Here is a 15751-nt window from a genome sequence, read left to right on the forward strand (position 1 = left end):
GAAGTTTTGACACTCATTTGACCAGTCTCAGTGGAGCAAATCTGTGTCCTTGAATCTGATTTTTGGAAAGAGTCAAAGGAAAATTTGGAGCCAAGTTTGGGGCAGAAAAATATGTGTGACTATGAAACAGTGAAAACCTGTTTCTCTTGGGTGGTTTGGGAGCTGACTCAAAGGTAACTTTTTAAAAAAGTTCAATAATGCTTTGAGGGAAGGCTTTTACTGCTTCCAGATGTCAACTGCCGTTTCTACTAAGCTCTGGTAATATTGAAGCAGCTTTGTTGTCTGGGGTGACACCCGAGGTTGTTGGTCTCACGGCCGCAGAGATCAAATATGTGGACACACACAAAGGGTGACGTTTAGAGCAGAATTTTTAATAGGCAAAAGAAAGAGAATAGCTCTCTGCTACAGAGGGGTCCCGGAAAAATGGGTTGCCGGTACCTGGTGAAATGCAGGGGTTTTTATACATGAGCTAGTGGGGAGTTGGTATCAGATCTACATAAAGAGCGAAAAACCGGTTAGGACCAGGTGTGCCATCTGCATAGGGCTCAAATCTCTGGCAGCCCCGGCCCCAATCTTCTACTATATAGGCAGGTAGCTACTCCATGTTGCTTATTTCCTTCCTACTGTGCATGTGCTAAAAAAGAGGGGAGGTGGAACCCCCATGGTGGACATGCCTGGCCCCCAGTAGCCCCTTCTGTCTGTGCTGCTGCCGGCATCTCCTGTGCAAGCTTGCAGTTTACTTACCTATGTTTGCAGCTCAATCTTCCAAGTTGCTCTTTGTTAGAAAGGAAATGATTTCTTGGGCTGCTTTTTGTTAGAAGGTAAGCTATGCCGAGGGCTCTTTTGCTCACACTATATGCCTAAATAATTTCTTTCTCGCTCCTGTATCGATATCTTATGTGTGACTCTATTGTGCATATATGACTTAGGTTTTAATTTTTTTGTTTACAAGTTGGTCTCACCCCCCCCCACCCCCGCTTCCACCCACACTTTAAGATACATTTTAATTCATTTTTAAATATGGCATGCATAGTTGGAGGCCAAAAGATTGAGTTGAAGGATTCATTACTTGATAAATGAATGGATGGGTGGATGGATGAGTCAGTATAAATGAAGAGCATCCCAAGTTGACTATTTTAAAGGGAATAACATGCATTTTATATTTGTTAAACATTCATTCTCATGTGTAAACATTTGTATGTATTCGTGTATCCAAAATGTATTGAAAATTGTTCCTTGGTCCCTGAAGTCAGTCCCAGGTATTGCAAAGTAGTTCGAAGTCACTGGTTTCCCTCTGTCTCACTTCACAAAACACTGGTGATTTTGCTCACCGACTAGTCAGAAAATGGACAAGTTCCAGAATCAAAGGTAAAACAAAACCCACCAAGAATCAGCTTACTGTTGGCGTCCTAGTTGAAAAATAAGGCTTATCAAAGTATTTCAGATTGCATTAACACTTTTGATATTGCTAGGTATCAGAGTCAACCTCAGGAGAGGGCAACACCAACTCCTGAAACCTTCAATGCAGAAAGTCTAGAAAAATAAGCAAATATACATAAAAACAATAGCGAGAAAACTCCAGAAACCTCATACAACCGTGGAAAACGAAATATCCCTTACACGTGTGTACAGTATATATTAAACCCAAGTATTTTAAGTGGACGATTTCTCTCTCATGGTACCGTAGGTAGTGGGGGACAGGACTCAGAGGGGGAGAAACAGAATGTCGCCTTCCTCCATGGTTCATTTGCATTTCCAGCCAGAAACTCACAGGTCGACCCCAAGACTCCACTCTCTCCCGCCTTTGAGAAGCCGGACCGGCATCGGCGGCTGCATCCTTCTCCTTCTCCCCGCTCTATTTTGGGGCCCCATGATCTCATGCCCTCTGTAGACCACACGCTGCAATTCCAGTCCAGCCCGCGCTGTGAGGCCACGCAGGGCGATTCCTGCAAGTGTCGGGAGTGTGGCCGGGGCGCGGGGAGGGGACGGCTTGGGGGGAAGTTCAAGACACGCCCACGTAAGGGACCCAAAATAACCGACACGCAGAGTGCCCGAAATCAGACAGGAAGCCAAATAATCCGGGGCGTTGAGTCGCTTTACCCTGACTGCGAGACCGGGTGCAGGGCGGGTAGCCAAGGATCTGACCGCGAGGGGCGGGCGCGGCGGGGCGGGGCGGGGCGGGGCGGAGAGGCGCGGGGCCTATTAAAGGAGCGGCCCGGCGGCGGGGCCGGAGCGCCTGGGGCCACGATGGAGCGGGACGGCTGCGCGGGGGGCGGAAGCCGCGGCGGCGAGGGCGGGCGCGCTCCCCGGGAGGGCCCGGCGGGGAACGGCCGCGATCGGGGCCGCAGCCACGCCGCCGAGGCGCCCGGGGACCCGCAGGCGGCCGCGTCCTTGCTGGCTCCCATGGACGTGGGGGAGGAGCCGCTGGAGAAGGCGGCGCGCGCCCGCACTGCCAAGGACCCCAACACCTATAAAGTACTCTCGCTGGTAGGTCCGCGGCCAGGCCCCGGCGCCCGGGAGGGCTGGGAGGACGGGGAGGGCGGCGCCCAGCTCCTGCACTCGCAGCGCAGTCAGCACCGGGCCCCGGAGAGAGGCATGGTGCGGGAGTGCTGCTTCGCCCGCGCGCTCTCCTCCGCAGCCTTTACAAGTGCCCTACACCGCCGCCCCTGCCCGGTACCCTGGCAGGGCAGGATGGTTCACTCTCACTTGAATTACGGATGCCTGTGAAAGCAGGCTGTTCAAAATCGTCATCCTTAGGAATACTCGACCCCCTGCCCCAGGAGAGTACGAGTTTTTAGAGGAGAAAAATGACAAACGTGAACGTTGTTGGTCTTAAGAAAGTGCATCAATGTGTTGCTTCTTTTGGGGGACTCTGGGTTATACATGATTTCACTTGGGTTAACTGTTTCCAGCTGAAGAGTTAGCAGAGCTCTTTAAGTTCTATTAGGAACTTTAGGGAACACTTTTTCCCTTCGGCTCCGTTTTGGAATTTCCTTGCAGCTGCTCAGAAATTCCATGGGTATTCACATTTATATGACTGTGAAGAAACCTTTATGATTCTTTGCCCACTCTTCTAACCATAGGCTACACGGTTTGTGTTTCTAACAAAAGCTACCTATTACTCCTCTGCTATTTTGCTATGACAGTTGCAGGACCCACAGTCAACTTTATGAAATATGGGGGTTGGTTTTTATTCTGAATTCATGGTGGGAAGTGCTGATTGAGAGAAGGCCTGGATTCCTGGCTGTTATTAATTGCTGAGGACTTGCGTAACTGTCCCCAAACCTCAATTTCTTCTGTGTGAAAATGGGGCAACATCAGCTGCCTTGTGCATTGCATGGGATTATTGTGAAAATCAAGCTGAAGAATGTATGTAGGGAAGTAAATTGAAAACCACAAGGAAATAGAATCATTTTTATTGTATTATATGGAAATCACAGATTTCTATGTATAGTGTACCCTGAAATATATCCCTTTACATATGATTGAACAATGCTTTGTAGAAAAATTTCTAATTTTTGAAGTCTCCTTTCATTTTGTATATATTTCCATTTTCACTGTATTTGGGATATCATGGAGATGCTATAATACTTTGAAGACTCAATCAATCTTCCTAGACTTAAGAGATGGTGTCATATACTTAGTACTTAAAAAGAAGCCTAAGGTTCAAAGAATACGTATCCCAAGCCACATGATGTTTGCATCTGAAGATAAAATTTTGCATCTTGTAACACTGTTTGAGTCTATAATCACACTATATTGATGAGAACTTAGTCTCTTGAGTCACCTTTTTAAAATTTTGTTAATGGAAGACCTTAGCTTTTACAACCTGATCACTTAAATTGTTTAGTATCAATATCTTAAGGTGTTTCACACCCGACGAGGTAGGCAGTAATTGTATATGGAATCTGTGTGTAACTCTAGTATAAAACCATTTCTACATGCCTACCAGTCTTCACAGGTTTTCCAATTGCAAAATTCAGTTTTTAAATTTTTCTTGCTCATTTACTTATCCATCCACAACAGATATCAGCAAAGGTCTACTTTTGGAGCAAGCTGTGCAGTCTTTGAGACCTGCAGTCAACTGCTCAAACAGCATTCTGTGTGATGATGCTACTCTCAGCATTTGACAGGGAAGTGTCCTAGGACTTACTTCCACAAGTAGGACTATTATGGACCTTTTTAAAATCCCATTAATTGGGGTCTTTTGCATCTATTGAATTGGAAAGAATTCTTCCTATCTTTTGATGGAACACTGTGAGACATTAACATATGAATGTTACCAAACAGACCCAGTTCATGACTCATACCTGTTATCCTGGCACTTTGGGAGGCTGAGGCGGTTCCATTGCTTGAGCCCAGGAGTTGAGACCAGCCTGGGCAACATAATGAAACCCCGTTTCTACAAAAGATACAAAAATTAGCTGGGTATGGTAGCATGCGTCTATAGTCCCAGCTACTTGGGAGGCTGACGTGGGAGATTCAGCTGAACCAGGGAAAGTTAAGGCTGCAGTGAGCCGTGATTGTGCCACTGCACTCCAGCTTGGGTGACACTGTGAGACCCTTTATTGTTGAAATTATTATTTAGCAACTGAACTTAAAGTGCAAACTCGTATTCTTCTTTCCCTTCCCTACTTCAATACCTTTTTTCCCCAACCCCCTCTCCTCCCAGAACTTCCCCAAACAATGGGCTTCCGAAGGGAAAAGGCCCCAAAAGCAACCTGACAATTGTTGTCAAAGAGCCCTGGGACATGTCTTCTAGAGAGGAGCTGCAATTACAGAATTCCTTTTTTTCAGACTAAACCTCAGCACACTTTTCATAAAACTGCAGAAATGGACTGAACTAATTGCACCCTGGGGTTAGGATTGGGAGAGGCCCACCACTGTGATCCTCAACTACACTGTTTTAATTTAGCGGGATAAATAGAAAAGTTGCCTTGCCTTGCAGAGGCAATCATGTTGCAGTGGCATTGTAATTTTTACATTATTCTGCAGTTTTCTCAGATAAACTAAAATGATGTAGATGTGTGAGAGTGGATGAAGAAGTGAGGATTCTGCCCTTCCCTGGCTTCTCCCCAGCGTGGTGTTTGATCTTAGGAGAGGGCTACCAAGCTCTGCTTTAGAGGCTTTTGGCCCTGGGCCCTGGAATGCTTATGCCTAGGTACTGAGCCAAACTGAGGAAAACAGCAAGAGGGAAAAACAAGTATTATTCTCTATATGCGTCAGTAGGTATGTTAGATATTAGATGCCTTTCCTTGCTTGTAAATGAAGTTTTGAACTGAAGTATAGACTTCCACCGAGATGTATTGACTTGGGGATGTATTTAAATATTCCTTTTGTTTCTTGGCGTGATTTTACAGGGTCATGTAATTCTCAACTACATTGCAATACATTTCTCCAGTTAGCTACTCAAAAGCATTGTTTTGTGTGTTTGTGACCTTCTGCTATGCTTATGAATACATATATCTGTGTATCTGTGTATGTGTAAAGGGCTTGTGTATGGGTGGTGGTCACTGAAGACTACTTTCATGTTTCAGTGAAAGAGTTCTTCTTTTTCTTCTTTTTTTAAATAAAAGTAGAGAGTCTGGCCCAAGTTTGAGGACTGCAACCCAGGAGCCTAGATTCAAGTTGCCCTGAGTATATACTCCTATTAGCAGCAGTTACAAATGGTTTTTTAAAGGAAAAAAGAAGAGGCAGTTCCTAAGTTGTTTATCAAGTATTTATGTTACAATAACAAGCTATTAGTTGGCTATACATTGTTCTTTGTGTCACAGATTCCAGGAACACAAGACAGTGGGTGAAGCAGCTGTCAGGAACAAAATGCTTTTAAATAATTGCCCCTGGGAATGGCTGCAGTGAGATGTGACAGAAGTCCCATGCTTGTGTCCCTCTGGGCCTGATACATTTTGCATAGTTCACATATCTCAGACGGCTCTGAGCAATTTTTCTTTCTCATTTCCTCCTTTTAATAAAAATCTTTCCCTTCTGAAAATACTGATCAACATTTTGGATGTAAGTTTGTCCCACATTGCTGGGAAGGCTCATTTCTGGATAATCTTGTCCCATGTCAGAGGGAATGAGATGGGCAGAAGTACTATAACTTAAGAACTTAGTGAGGCTCCAAGGCTAAATTGGTTGGCAACAATTCAGGGATTGGACGGAACAATAAGGGGACAGAGCAGTGGAGTCTCAGGCCATTCACTTACACTGGAGTTGAGATGTGTTGGGTCATTTCTAAGCATCTAGCTATTGTGATAAGGTTTTTGTCATAGAATTTTGTGGTAGACTTTAGACATCTTGAAATACAAAGTGCAATCAATTTCAGAATCAAAAAGATGACACAAGTAAGGACAATTATCAACAAAACAACTTGAAATACAAATAGGAAAAGTGTTCCTATTCCCGAAGGTAACCAAATGAATATTTTAATCCACTTCTTGTCGGGGTCTAAAGAACAAAGTGTTGAAGATCTCCACTGAGAAAGATATCCACTTAGGCAGGACAGCCTGATATTGGCCCTTCTTACATGGCTGGAGGGAGTCCTTTATTTGATGGCATTTTCCGTTAAACAAAATCTCCAGGTTGGAGGCCATGATCTTTGATGTTTTTCTCTCCTGAGAGCTTGCTGTTAAAAGAATCCTTAATTAATTTAGAATTTTCAGTGAGAAACTTATAAGGCCTTGGCAATAATGAAGAGTTATCACCTTGTTAGTGGAAAAACCAAACTCTGTAAAATATTTTAAAGAGGTTTATCCTGAGCCAAGATGAGTGACTGTGGCTCAGGGAAACGCTTTCTCAAGGAGTCCTGAGAACGTGCACCAGAGGCAGTTGGATTACTATTTGTTTTTATATATTTTGGGGAGGCAGGAGTTACTGGCAGAGACATAAATCAGTACATGAAAGGTATACATTGATTCCGTATGAAAAGGTGGGATGTCTTAGAGCAAGGGCTTACAGGTTATTTATTCAGCGTGTTCAGAGATACTTTTTTTTTTTTGAGACAGAGTCGTGCTCTGTCACCCACGTTGGAGTGCAATAGCGCGATCTCGGCCCACTGCAACCTCCCCCTCCCGGGTTCAAGCAATTCTCCTGTCTCAGCCTCCCAAGTAGCTGGGATTACATGTATACACCGCCACTCCTGGCTAATTTTTTGTATTTTAGTAGAGACAGGGTTTCACTGTGTTGCCTAGGCTGGTCTTGAACTCCTGAGCTCAGGCAGTCCACCCCCCTCAGCCTCCCAAAGTGCTGTGATTATAGGTGTGAGCCACCGTGCCTGGTAATTCAGAGATTCTTTAATTTTCAATTGATTAAACGAGTAAGACTCTGTCTGAAACTTGATATCAACAGAAAGGGATGTTATGGCTGTGTGTGGTGGCTCGAGCCTGTAATCCAGCACTTTGGGAGGCTGAGGCGGGCAGGATCATTTGAGGTCAGGTGTTCAAGACCAGAATGACCATCTCTACTAAAAATACAAAAAACTAGCAGGGCATGGTATTACGTGCCTGTAGTCCCAACCACTTGGGAGGCTGAGGCAGGAGAATCACTTGAGCCCGGGAGGCTGAAGTTGCAATGAGCAGAGATTGCACCATTGCACTCCAGCCCAGGTGACAGAGCAAGACTGTGTCTCAAAAAAAAAAAAAAAAAAAAAAAAAAAAGTGATGTTGTAAATTAAGCATGCTATGTAGCAAGATTGATTGTTTGCAGACATGACTTAACCCTCTCCTGGCATAGCCTTAAGGTCTTTTTTATAACTTGATGTCTTATTGCCACAGAGACTGTTTTTGCAGTCTTATTTCTATTGTAGCATTAATGCTGGTCAATTGTTGCACCTAAACTCCAAAAGGGAGGGAGTATAATGAACTGCGTTTGACCTCTTTTCCTATTTTGACTGAGAACTCAGTTTTTGAGGTTTCTCTGGGGTCTCCTTGGCCAAGAGTGGGTCCACCCAGTTGGTCGAGGGCTTTGGATTTTATTTTTAGTTTACAGCTTTTCAGGAGAGCTGGTTCATAGGCTCCTTCATCCAGGTGCATGGATCTTTCCATCCTTATTTCAAAAGGATAAAGCTGATGTTTTCCAAGCAGGGTAGAATGTAAGTTAAGCAAATGGAAGAGCCTTAGGCCAGGAAAGGTTAAAGCTTTTTGTAAGCTTTGCCAATTAACTTTTCATTATTCCATTTATTTATTCTTCCACTCTGGAAGACTAAGTGTGGTTTGCACAATGGAAATGCCGATCCATCCAATCTCAATCAGCTTCAACCACACAAGATAAGATTTCTGGTGGAGCATAGTGGCTAATGCCTGAAATCCCAGAACTTTGGGAGGCTGATGTGGGAGGACTGCTTGAGCTCAAGAGTTCACAACCAACCTGGGCAACATAGTGAGACCTCATCTCCACAACATGTAGTAGGACTTCCAAGAATGGAGAATGCAGTGAGTTCATGCTGGTACCAAGCACTGATTTTAGAGAAAAACACTAGGGGGTGGTGGGAAGTCACTGTGAATCCTGCTGACCTAAAGAAAAAAAAACCAGGACTAAATTAATATAATTAGAGAGTTTTATTTGGGCCAAGTTTGAGGAATGCAACCCAGGAGCATAGATTCAAGTTGCCCTGAGTGTGTGCTGTGAAAGAGTTCTTTCTAAGAGGCGGAAGCTGGCATTATTTGAGATTTGGGTGTAAAAATTAAAATTCAGTTAGCTTCCTTTTCCTTCCCTTATAATCTATTATCTGAACTCTAGAATACTGAAGGAAGAATGTTCAAGCTAAGTCTCTGCTCTTAATCAGACTTGGAGTTGACATTGTTCCTTTGGTTTATAAAATTTGTCTGTCCAGCCATAGTTGAACATTTTATTTCAAAATAACCAGAGCATCTTAAGAGGCTAGAGAAGTGTCCACAGTGTCCCTTATGGTATTTGTTTCACATGTTCTAATAAAATACATAAAGGATTCCTAGGAACCCAAGACTGTTGTGTTTACTATTAGGCAGAAGATAGTACCTGACACTCAGTGTCAGCTTTTAATTGCTTGAATGAATGTACCTCATTTTTAGTTAGACTGAGCCCCACTTTGACTTGGAAAAGAGGAAGGTGGGAAGACTGAATACACAAGCAGAGACCTATAGGGTCTGTGATGGTCAGGAATCCAAACAGAGATGACACTTGAGTATAAATTCAGGGGTAAGATTAAAACTGGGATATAATATATAATTTTATTTGGGTATAGGGAGATGGAGGAGGTAGTGAAGGAACAGAAGTACCCAACTAAGGTGAGGGTGCCTAAGAAGAAGGCAGACAGGGCTTCTGATAACTTGGATTCAGAATCAGAAATCTAGTCAGTGAACATTCTCTCAGGTACAAACAGTCCAAGTGTGGCAGTTGGCATGTATGAAGGAGAGCCTCCTTCACTTACACCAAGGCCCCTTTGGTTTTGGTAACTTTGCTGCCACATCCTGAATTCGGTCTTTGTGATTCTTGTAGACGGCACGCTCTTCTTCAGCATTACTTTCTGTCCCTTCTTTTCTTCTGCTTTGAATCTTGTTCTGGTATTTCTTTTTCACCGTTTATAGCTCAGCTGTTTCTACTCCATGTTGTCTCTTTCTCAGGGATACGCAGCTACTGTTTCAAAAACACTTTGCTAATTTCTCTTCTGTTTCACTTGTTGAGTTAACTTTGGACACTCAGTTTTGTCATGTCCTGTCCCCATCATATCCTAATCATGACTCTGAAGAAAATCCCTGGTGGTCACATTGACAGACCTTGTGTGTTCTGTATAATAAAGAACTGGGGGCCATTAACCTTTCTAGAACATTTACAGAAACTTTTATCTATAAGCTTTTTTTTTTGAGATGGAGTCTCACTCTGTTGCGCAGGCTGAAGTACAGTGGCGTGAACTTGGCTCACTGCAACCTCTGTCCGGCTCCCGGGTTCAAGCGATTCTCCTGCCTCAGCCTCCTGAGTAGCTAGGATTACAGTAGGGAACCACCACAGCTGGCTAATTTTTGTTTGTTTGTTTGTTTGTATATTTAGTAGAGACAGTATTTTACCATGTTGGCTAGGCTGGTCTCGAACTCCTGACTTGAGGTGATCTGCCCGCCCCAGCCTCCCAAAGTGCTGGGATTACAGGCGTGAGCCACTGCACTGGCTCTGTCAGCTTTTCATCTTCATCCAGCTGACTCTTTTTATCTTAAGTAGCAATATTAAAGGTAAATGAAAATTGTTTCATATTCAGTTTTACTCTCAAGCTTGATGAATACCACTGTAAAATATTTGTGTGATAGTTAAGATACAGCAAATGTGTTTCATCTATATTGTGGCCTTTTTGTACAAGCCAGATAATTTTATCATGATTTATAACTTCTCTTTTTTTCTTGCTATGGGGAGAGGCATTTTAAGTTCCAGACAACTTAGGAACAAATAAGCGTTTGGAATACAACTTGTAATTAGAGATCTGCTTTTGGTTAAAATAAGCATGCCTCCATCAACCATAAAATATCCCCCAAACAAGAAAAAATAAACAAGAAACCTTTTAGCAAATGAGCTCAGGGCTGAACATAGATTACTCTTCTAAGCATAAATCTTGGGCAACAAAACCTGATACTCAGAATTCTGACCCAACTCGAAAATCCCTTGTCATCAGATAAAAACTAAGTTATGCATTTACCAAGGAAAGACAGTGTAGTAACACATTTAAAGTTTTTCAAAAGAGTGACCACAATGTTCAGTTAAATATTAACGATAAGACTATTTTCTGAGTATTCTAGTTATCTGAGATTTAGTTATAACAATTAAGATAATATCTGTAGTGTCTTTGAAAAATTATTTTTACCTTTTTTTACTTTTAGTTTTTAGAAGAGTTGGTAGAAATGTAGGTGGTAGAGGTTTAGTTGGTTATAATCATTTTTGTAGCACTTGGCAGTTTTAAAAAGCATTTCCCATATATTTTTGATTGATCCTCAATACTTAACAACTGTGAAATAGGAAAGTATGATGACAGTCAATTCTGCTTTACAGATAAGGAAGCTGAGACTCAGGCAGTCAGGTTTCCATGCAAACAGTATTGTGCATAAAAACCACCTGCGAAGTGTTAAAGACAGAGATTTCTAGGCTCCAATCTCAGCGATTATGATTTATTAGATTTGGAATGGACCCAAAGAATCCTCACTTTTTAACAAGCACCTCAAGTTATTCAGATGTAGGTGGTTCAATTGCTCTACTTCTAGCAACAATGGGCTAAATTTATAGGCAAAAGTCACACCATTAGTAAGTAATAGACTATGATGGTAACAGGAAGGCCTTTTATCTACAGATTTTTATCATGGACTAATAACTAAATGTTATATCCTATTCATCAAGCTTGGCCTGCTGTTGGGTTTCCAACTCTCCTTTGCCTGCTTCAGTATAACAATATGTAATTAGAACCTCAGAAATTTCTGGTGTGGTGATGCTAAAGACTGCCTCTATATTGAGATATACATGTGTCTTTGGTAGTTCAGTGACTAAATTTTCCTGGGTGGAAGCCAAAATTAGTGTGCTTTATTAGTGTGAAGTCAACAATCCACTGTTTCTGTGAGCTTCCAAAGTAGGTATACTTTTGGGAATTTACGCTTTTCTTCTTAGAGTTTCCTTCTTGGCTTATTTTTAAGTGTAGTAGAATAGAAAAATAGAGAGCTTTGATAGAAAGTGATTTTGGGCTGTGTGAGGTGGCTCATGCCTCTAAAGGGGAGGCCGAGGCAGGAGAAGCAGTTGAGGCCATAATTTAAGATCAGCCTGGGCAATATAATGAAACCCCATGTCTCGCTCGCTCTCTCTCAATCTCTCTCTGTGTCTCTTTCTCTCTCTCCATATATTATATATATATACACACACACACACACACACACACAGACACAGTGTGTATGTACATATCTCCATATTTTATATATATATATAATATGTATAAGAAAGTCATTTTGGAGGAAGTACATTGTCACAGCGAATTGTCACAGGTGTTTCTCACTTATGGATTGACCATTTTCTCACCGTATTTCAGGACTTTGCACAGACTTAGCTGGTAAACATCCTATGACAGTTGTGATTTGAGAGTCTTTAAAAAAAATCACTCTATCTTGGTTTTCAGGTGAATATTTTTGAGTAAGTAGCTTGTTCCTAACGGTGTGTTTCCCGACCCCCCTCCTGCTTAGAAAGCTTTTTTTGACATTAGCAAGCATCTGGGGGTCTTAATGATTTTTTATGGTTAGAGAGAGAGAACTGAAAAGAAACTCAGTAGATTAAGTTTATTTGCCCTTTCAGTATGTTGACCTTCATACTGTGGTATTAAAGGAGTCATGGCACCTTAGCAGAAGTCATTGCAGTGGCACCAGTTGTACAAGTAGTCATGCCCTTGCAATAAAAAAATAAAAAAGCCCATTTCACTAAAAAGAACACCTTAGATGAAGCAATAAAAATGTCCTTGATGAGGCCGGGCATCAAAGACAAATGATTTATGCCTGTAATCCCTGCACTCTGGGAGGCTGAGACGGGCAGACCATGAGCTCGGGAGATGGAGACCATCCTGGCTAACATGGTGAAACCCCGTCTCTACTAAAAATACAAAAAAACTTAGCTGGGCATGGTGGCAGGCACCTGTAGTCCCACCTACTTGGGAGGCTGAGGCAGGAGAATGGCATGAACCTGGGAGGCGGAGGTTGCAGTGAGCCGGGATTGCGCCACTGCACTCCAGCCTGGGCGACAGAGCAAGACTCCATCTCAAAAAATAAATGTCCTTGATGAAGCAGATTTAATAATCTCAAACCTAGATTGCCTGTCTTTTTGATATTCTATGTGACGCAATTGGAAGTATGCATGTAGCATATCTGCTGCATACTGAAGTACTGTTTTCTAGAGGAAAAGCAGCTGTGCAGTTTAAGTTGCAAGCTGAACTAATTTTTTTTTTCAAAGAACACCATTTTTTTTTTGAAAGAACTGACAAGCTTTTTATTTAGACTTAATTATTTGACGTATTTTCTCAAAAATGAGTGATGTTAGCTTGTCCCTTCAAGGAAAACCTATGAAACTACCAGTTGTCTATGATAAAATCTGAGTTTCCAAGCAAAAATTTGATTTTTGAAAAACTTGTATTTGCCATTTGAGTGTCACAGCTTACTGATCCTTATACAAAATTGATGAAGATAGCAAGGAGTGTGTGTATTTTTTTCATGTTGTTTAATGACATGCGTTAACATTTGGAAGAATGATAAAACTTAGTGAACCAATATTTTCCAAAGGACAAGCAGATGATGTTACAAAATTATGCATTGGTATAATTTCCATTCAAAGTGCAAGATAGACTAATGGATTTTAATGTAACAGTATGAAAAGTTCAGTAATACCTTTTCCATTTTTATGCCGTAATTTACTTTTTTAATAAGACAAATATAAGATAAAAATTAATTCAAGAGCACAGATATATGCATACTATCGAAATAAATACAATGTGATTTATAAATGAGAACAAATTACCAATGAACAGTATTTCAGAAGTTGGAAAGGTGACACTAACAGTGTTAAATACACAACCTTTTATTTATATTCTTCAGATTCAGGTTTTTTGTGTGCATTTAATATAAAGATGAGGAGTTCATTTTGCAACCTGAAAATATTTACTTACTGAAACTGTATTAATACTTTAATAAACTATACAAAAAAGATAATGAGACAAACGTGTATTTGTGGAACTGCATGTCAGTCAGCCAGTTCCCTGCAGAGGGAATTCTCAGCGTTACCTCATTCATCTGTGAGGACATGGAGCAGTCCCTATTTAGACACACACATTTGTCTACTGCTCCAGCATGGCCAGCCCACCACTTCTTGATGGTTTTCTTCTGCTGTGACTGTGCATGTCCAGTTGTCTTCTTCGTAGAGCAGACATTTGCCTTCCTCATCCACCAGCCATTGGAGGAGGAATGGGGCCATGCAAATGATTGATTCGACCTATTCTTTGTGGAGGATTTCCCTGTGGCCCTCTTCCATCATCATATCTGGAATCAGATGAGTTTCCATAGCTTCTTTTTTTTTTTTTTCGCATCTTGCTGAAGCAGAGTTTTGAAAAGCAAAACCACAAACTCTGCTATTCCCCAGAAGAAATCTGTTATCAAAGATAATCTCCATGAAGACTGACTCCAGCTGTCCAACACTTGTCCGTTCGAGATGTAAACCATCTTGCCCCCCTTCCCTGCTTCGGAGCAACTGGCCACAGTTTAAGAAATTACTACTTTTAGAATTTTGGTGTGGTTTTAAAGAAGAATGTCCATAATCATCTGAGAAGGCATCTCAGGGTTGTTAGTAACTTTTAGAAGTATAATGGGATCCTGACAAGGAAAATTTTGTGAATATATTTACAAATATTTAGGAAATAGGTGTATATTCAGTAGTATTTTCAGTAATATTTTTAAAAACTAGGGGATGTGAGGGCGATCTGGCTGCGACATCTATCACCTCATTGATCGCCAGGGCTGATTTGGCTGATCTGGCTGGCTACGCGGGTGTCTCCTTCCTCCCTCACTACTCCACGTGTGTCCCTCCCGAAGATGTGCATTTGGTTGAAGAAGACGACCATCTTCCATAGACTAGGACCAGTCTTTGGTCAAAGGTATATGAGTAGCTGCACTCCCCTGCTAGAACCTCCAAACAAACTCTCAAGAACTGGGGAGAGGAGAGTGAAAATTAACCTAGTTACAATGATTGTATCTTTACATTCTTTTATAGATTTCAGAATACTTCTGCACCTCCTACCTCATTAGTCCAAACCACAGTACTGCTGTTAGAGATGTGCTCTAACAAACCACAATGCTCATGTTAGAGATGAAAAAATCATGGCTCAGAGAAAGTTTGGAGACTTTCCAAGATCACAAAATTAATAATTCTGTTAATCTCATCTCTGTAGTTTACTGCTGAATAGTTTTGGAGTCAGACAAAGTCAGACTTAAATCCTGGTACTGTCACTAGCTGTTTGAATATAGACCAAAAAGTTTCCCAAATAGTACCACAACTGTAGCATAGAGACAAAATCATATTAGAGTGTGTTAGGATAAGTAAATTATAATGTGTACAAAATGGTACATAATATATCCTGAATAAGTGGTTGTTTTTTTTTTGTTGTTATTATTGATAAGCTTCAGTGTGACTAAGAATTTTTTATTTTTCCTTACTCAGAAGGCACTTTATATCCTTACTACCACTTTATATCCTTACTACTGCAGACTGACAGGTCAGCATTATCCTCTTAGAATCTGTAAGAAATGCAGAATCTTGGGCCGCACCCCAGACCCACCAAACCAAGATCTGCATTTTCATAGATCCTCAGAAGTTTGTCTGCACAATTAAGTTTGAGTATCAACACTCCATAAGGCTATGAGACGGCACAGAAGGCACCACATCTGGAATTTCCATAGCTGGGAATTCTAATTAACCCTCGCTGTGCCACTGACTTCATACATGATTAGAAACCTAAAACAAAATGAAAAAACTCATTGGGCCTCCATGACCTCAATTGTGGTTGCATTAGGTTGAATTGGTGCTACCGTGGTTTGCATTTGGCCCCTTTCCTTCTGAGAACCTCAGTGACACATGGATACAAGTAGCCTTATTGCTTTTGCACATGTAGAACATGGCATAGTCTCCTCCCTTTGTATATGCAGTCTGCGTCTTTCAGGAACCTGCCTGTGCTCTCATTTGTTGCTTATAATTTAATTGCCTTCTTTTACTCTGCACTGGCTTG

The 15751-nt window shown here is 41.7% G+C and overlaps 1 protein-coding gene and 1 pseudogene across 1 annotated transcript in view; one reads left to right on the top strand and one right to left on the bottom strand.

Annotated features, from left to right (window-relative positions):
• The first annotated feature begins 2235 nt into the window (after positions 1-2235).
• The window catches only part of ENPP1 (ectonucleotide pyrophosphatase/phosphodiesterase 1), a 79256-nt gene continuing 65740 nt past the window's right edge, over positions 2236-15751 (top strand). Inside the window, exon 1 of the mRNA XM_023230658.1 lies at positions 2236-2487. Coding sequence (XP_023086426.1) covers positions 2248-2487 — 240 coding nt within the window. The 5' untranslated portion in view covers positions 2236-2247. The remainder of the gene's footprint in view (positions 2488-15751) is intronic.
• On the bottom strand, positions 13811-14192 carry LOC111554949 (annotated as a pseudogene).

This window comes from Piliocolobus tephrosceles, chromosome 5, assembly GCF_002776525.5.
Source record: "Piliocolobus tephrosceles isolate RC106 chromosome 5, ASM277652v3, whole genome shotgun sequence".
NCBI classification, from domain to species: Eukaryota; Metazoa; Chordata; class Mammalia; order Primates; family Cercopithecidae; genus Piliocolobus; species Piliocolobus tephrosceles.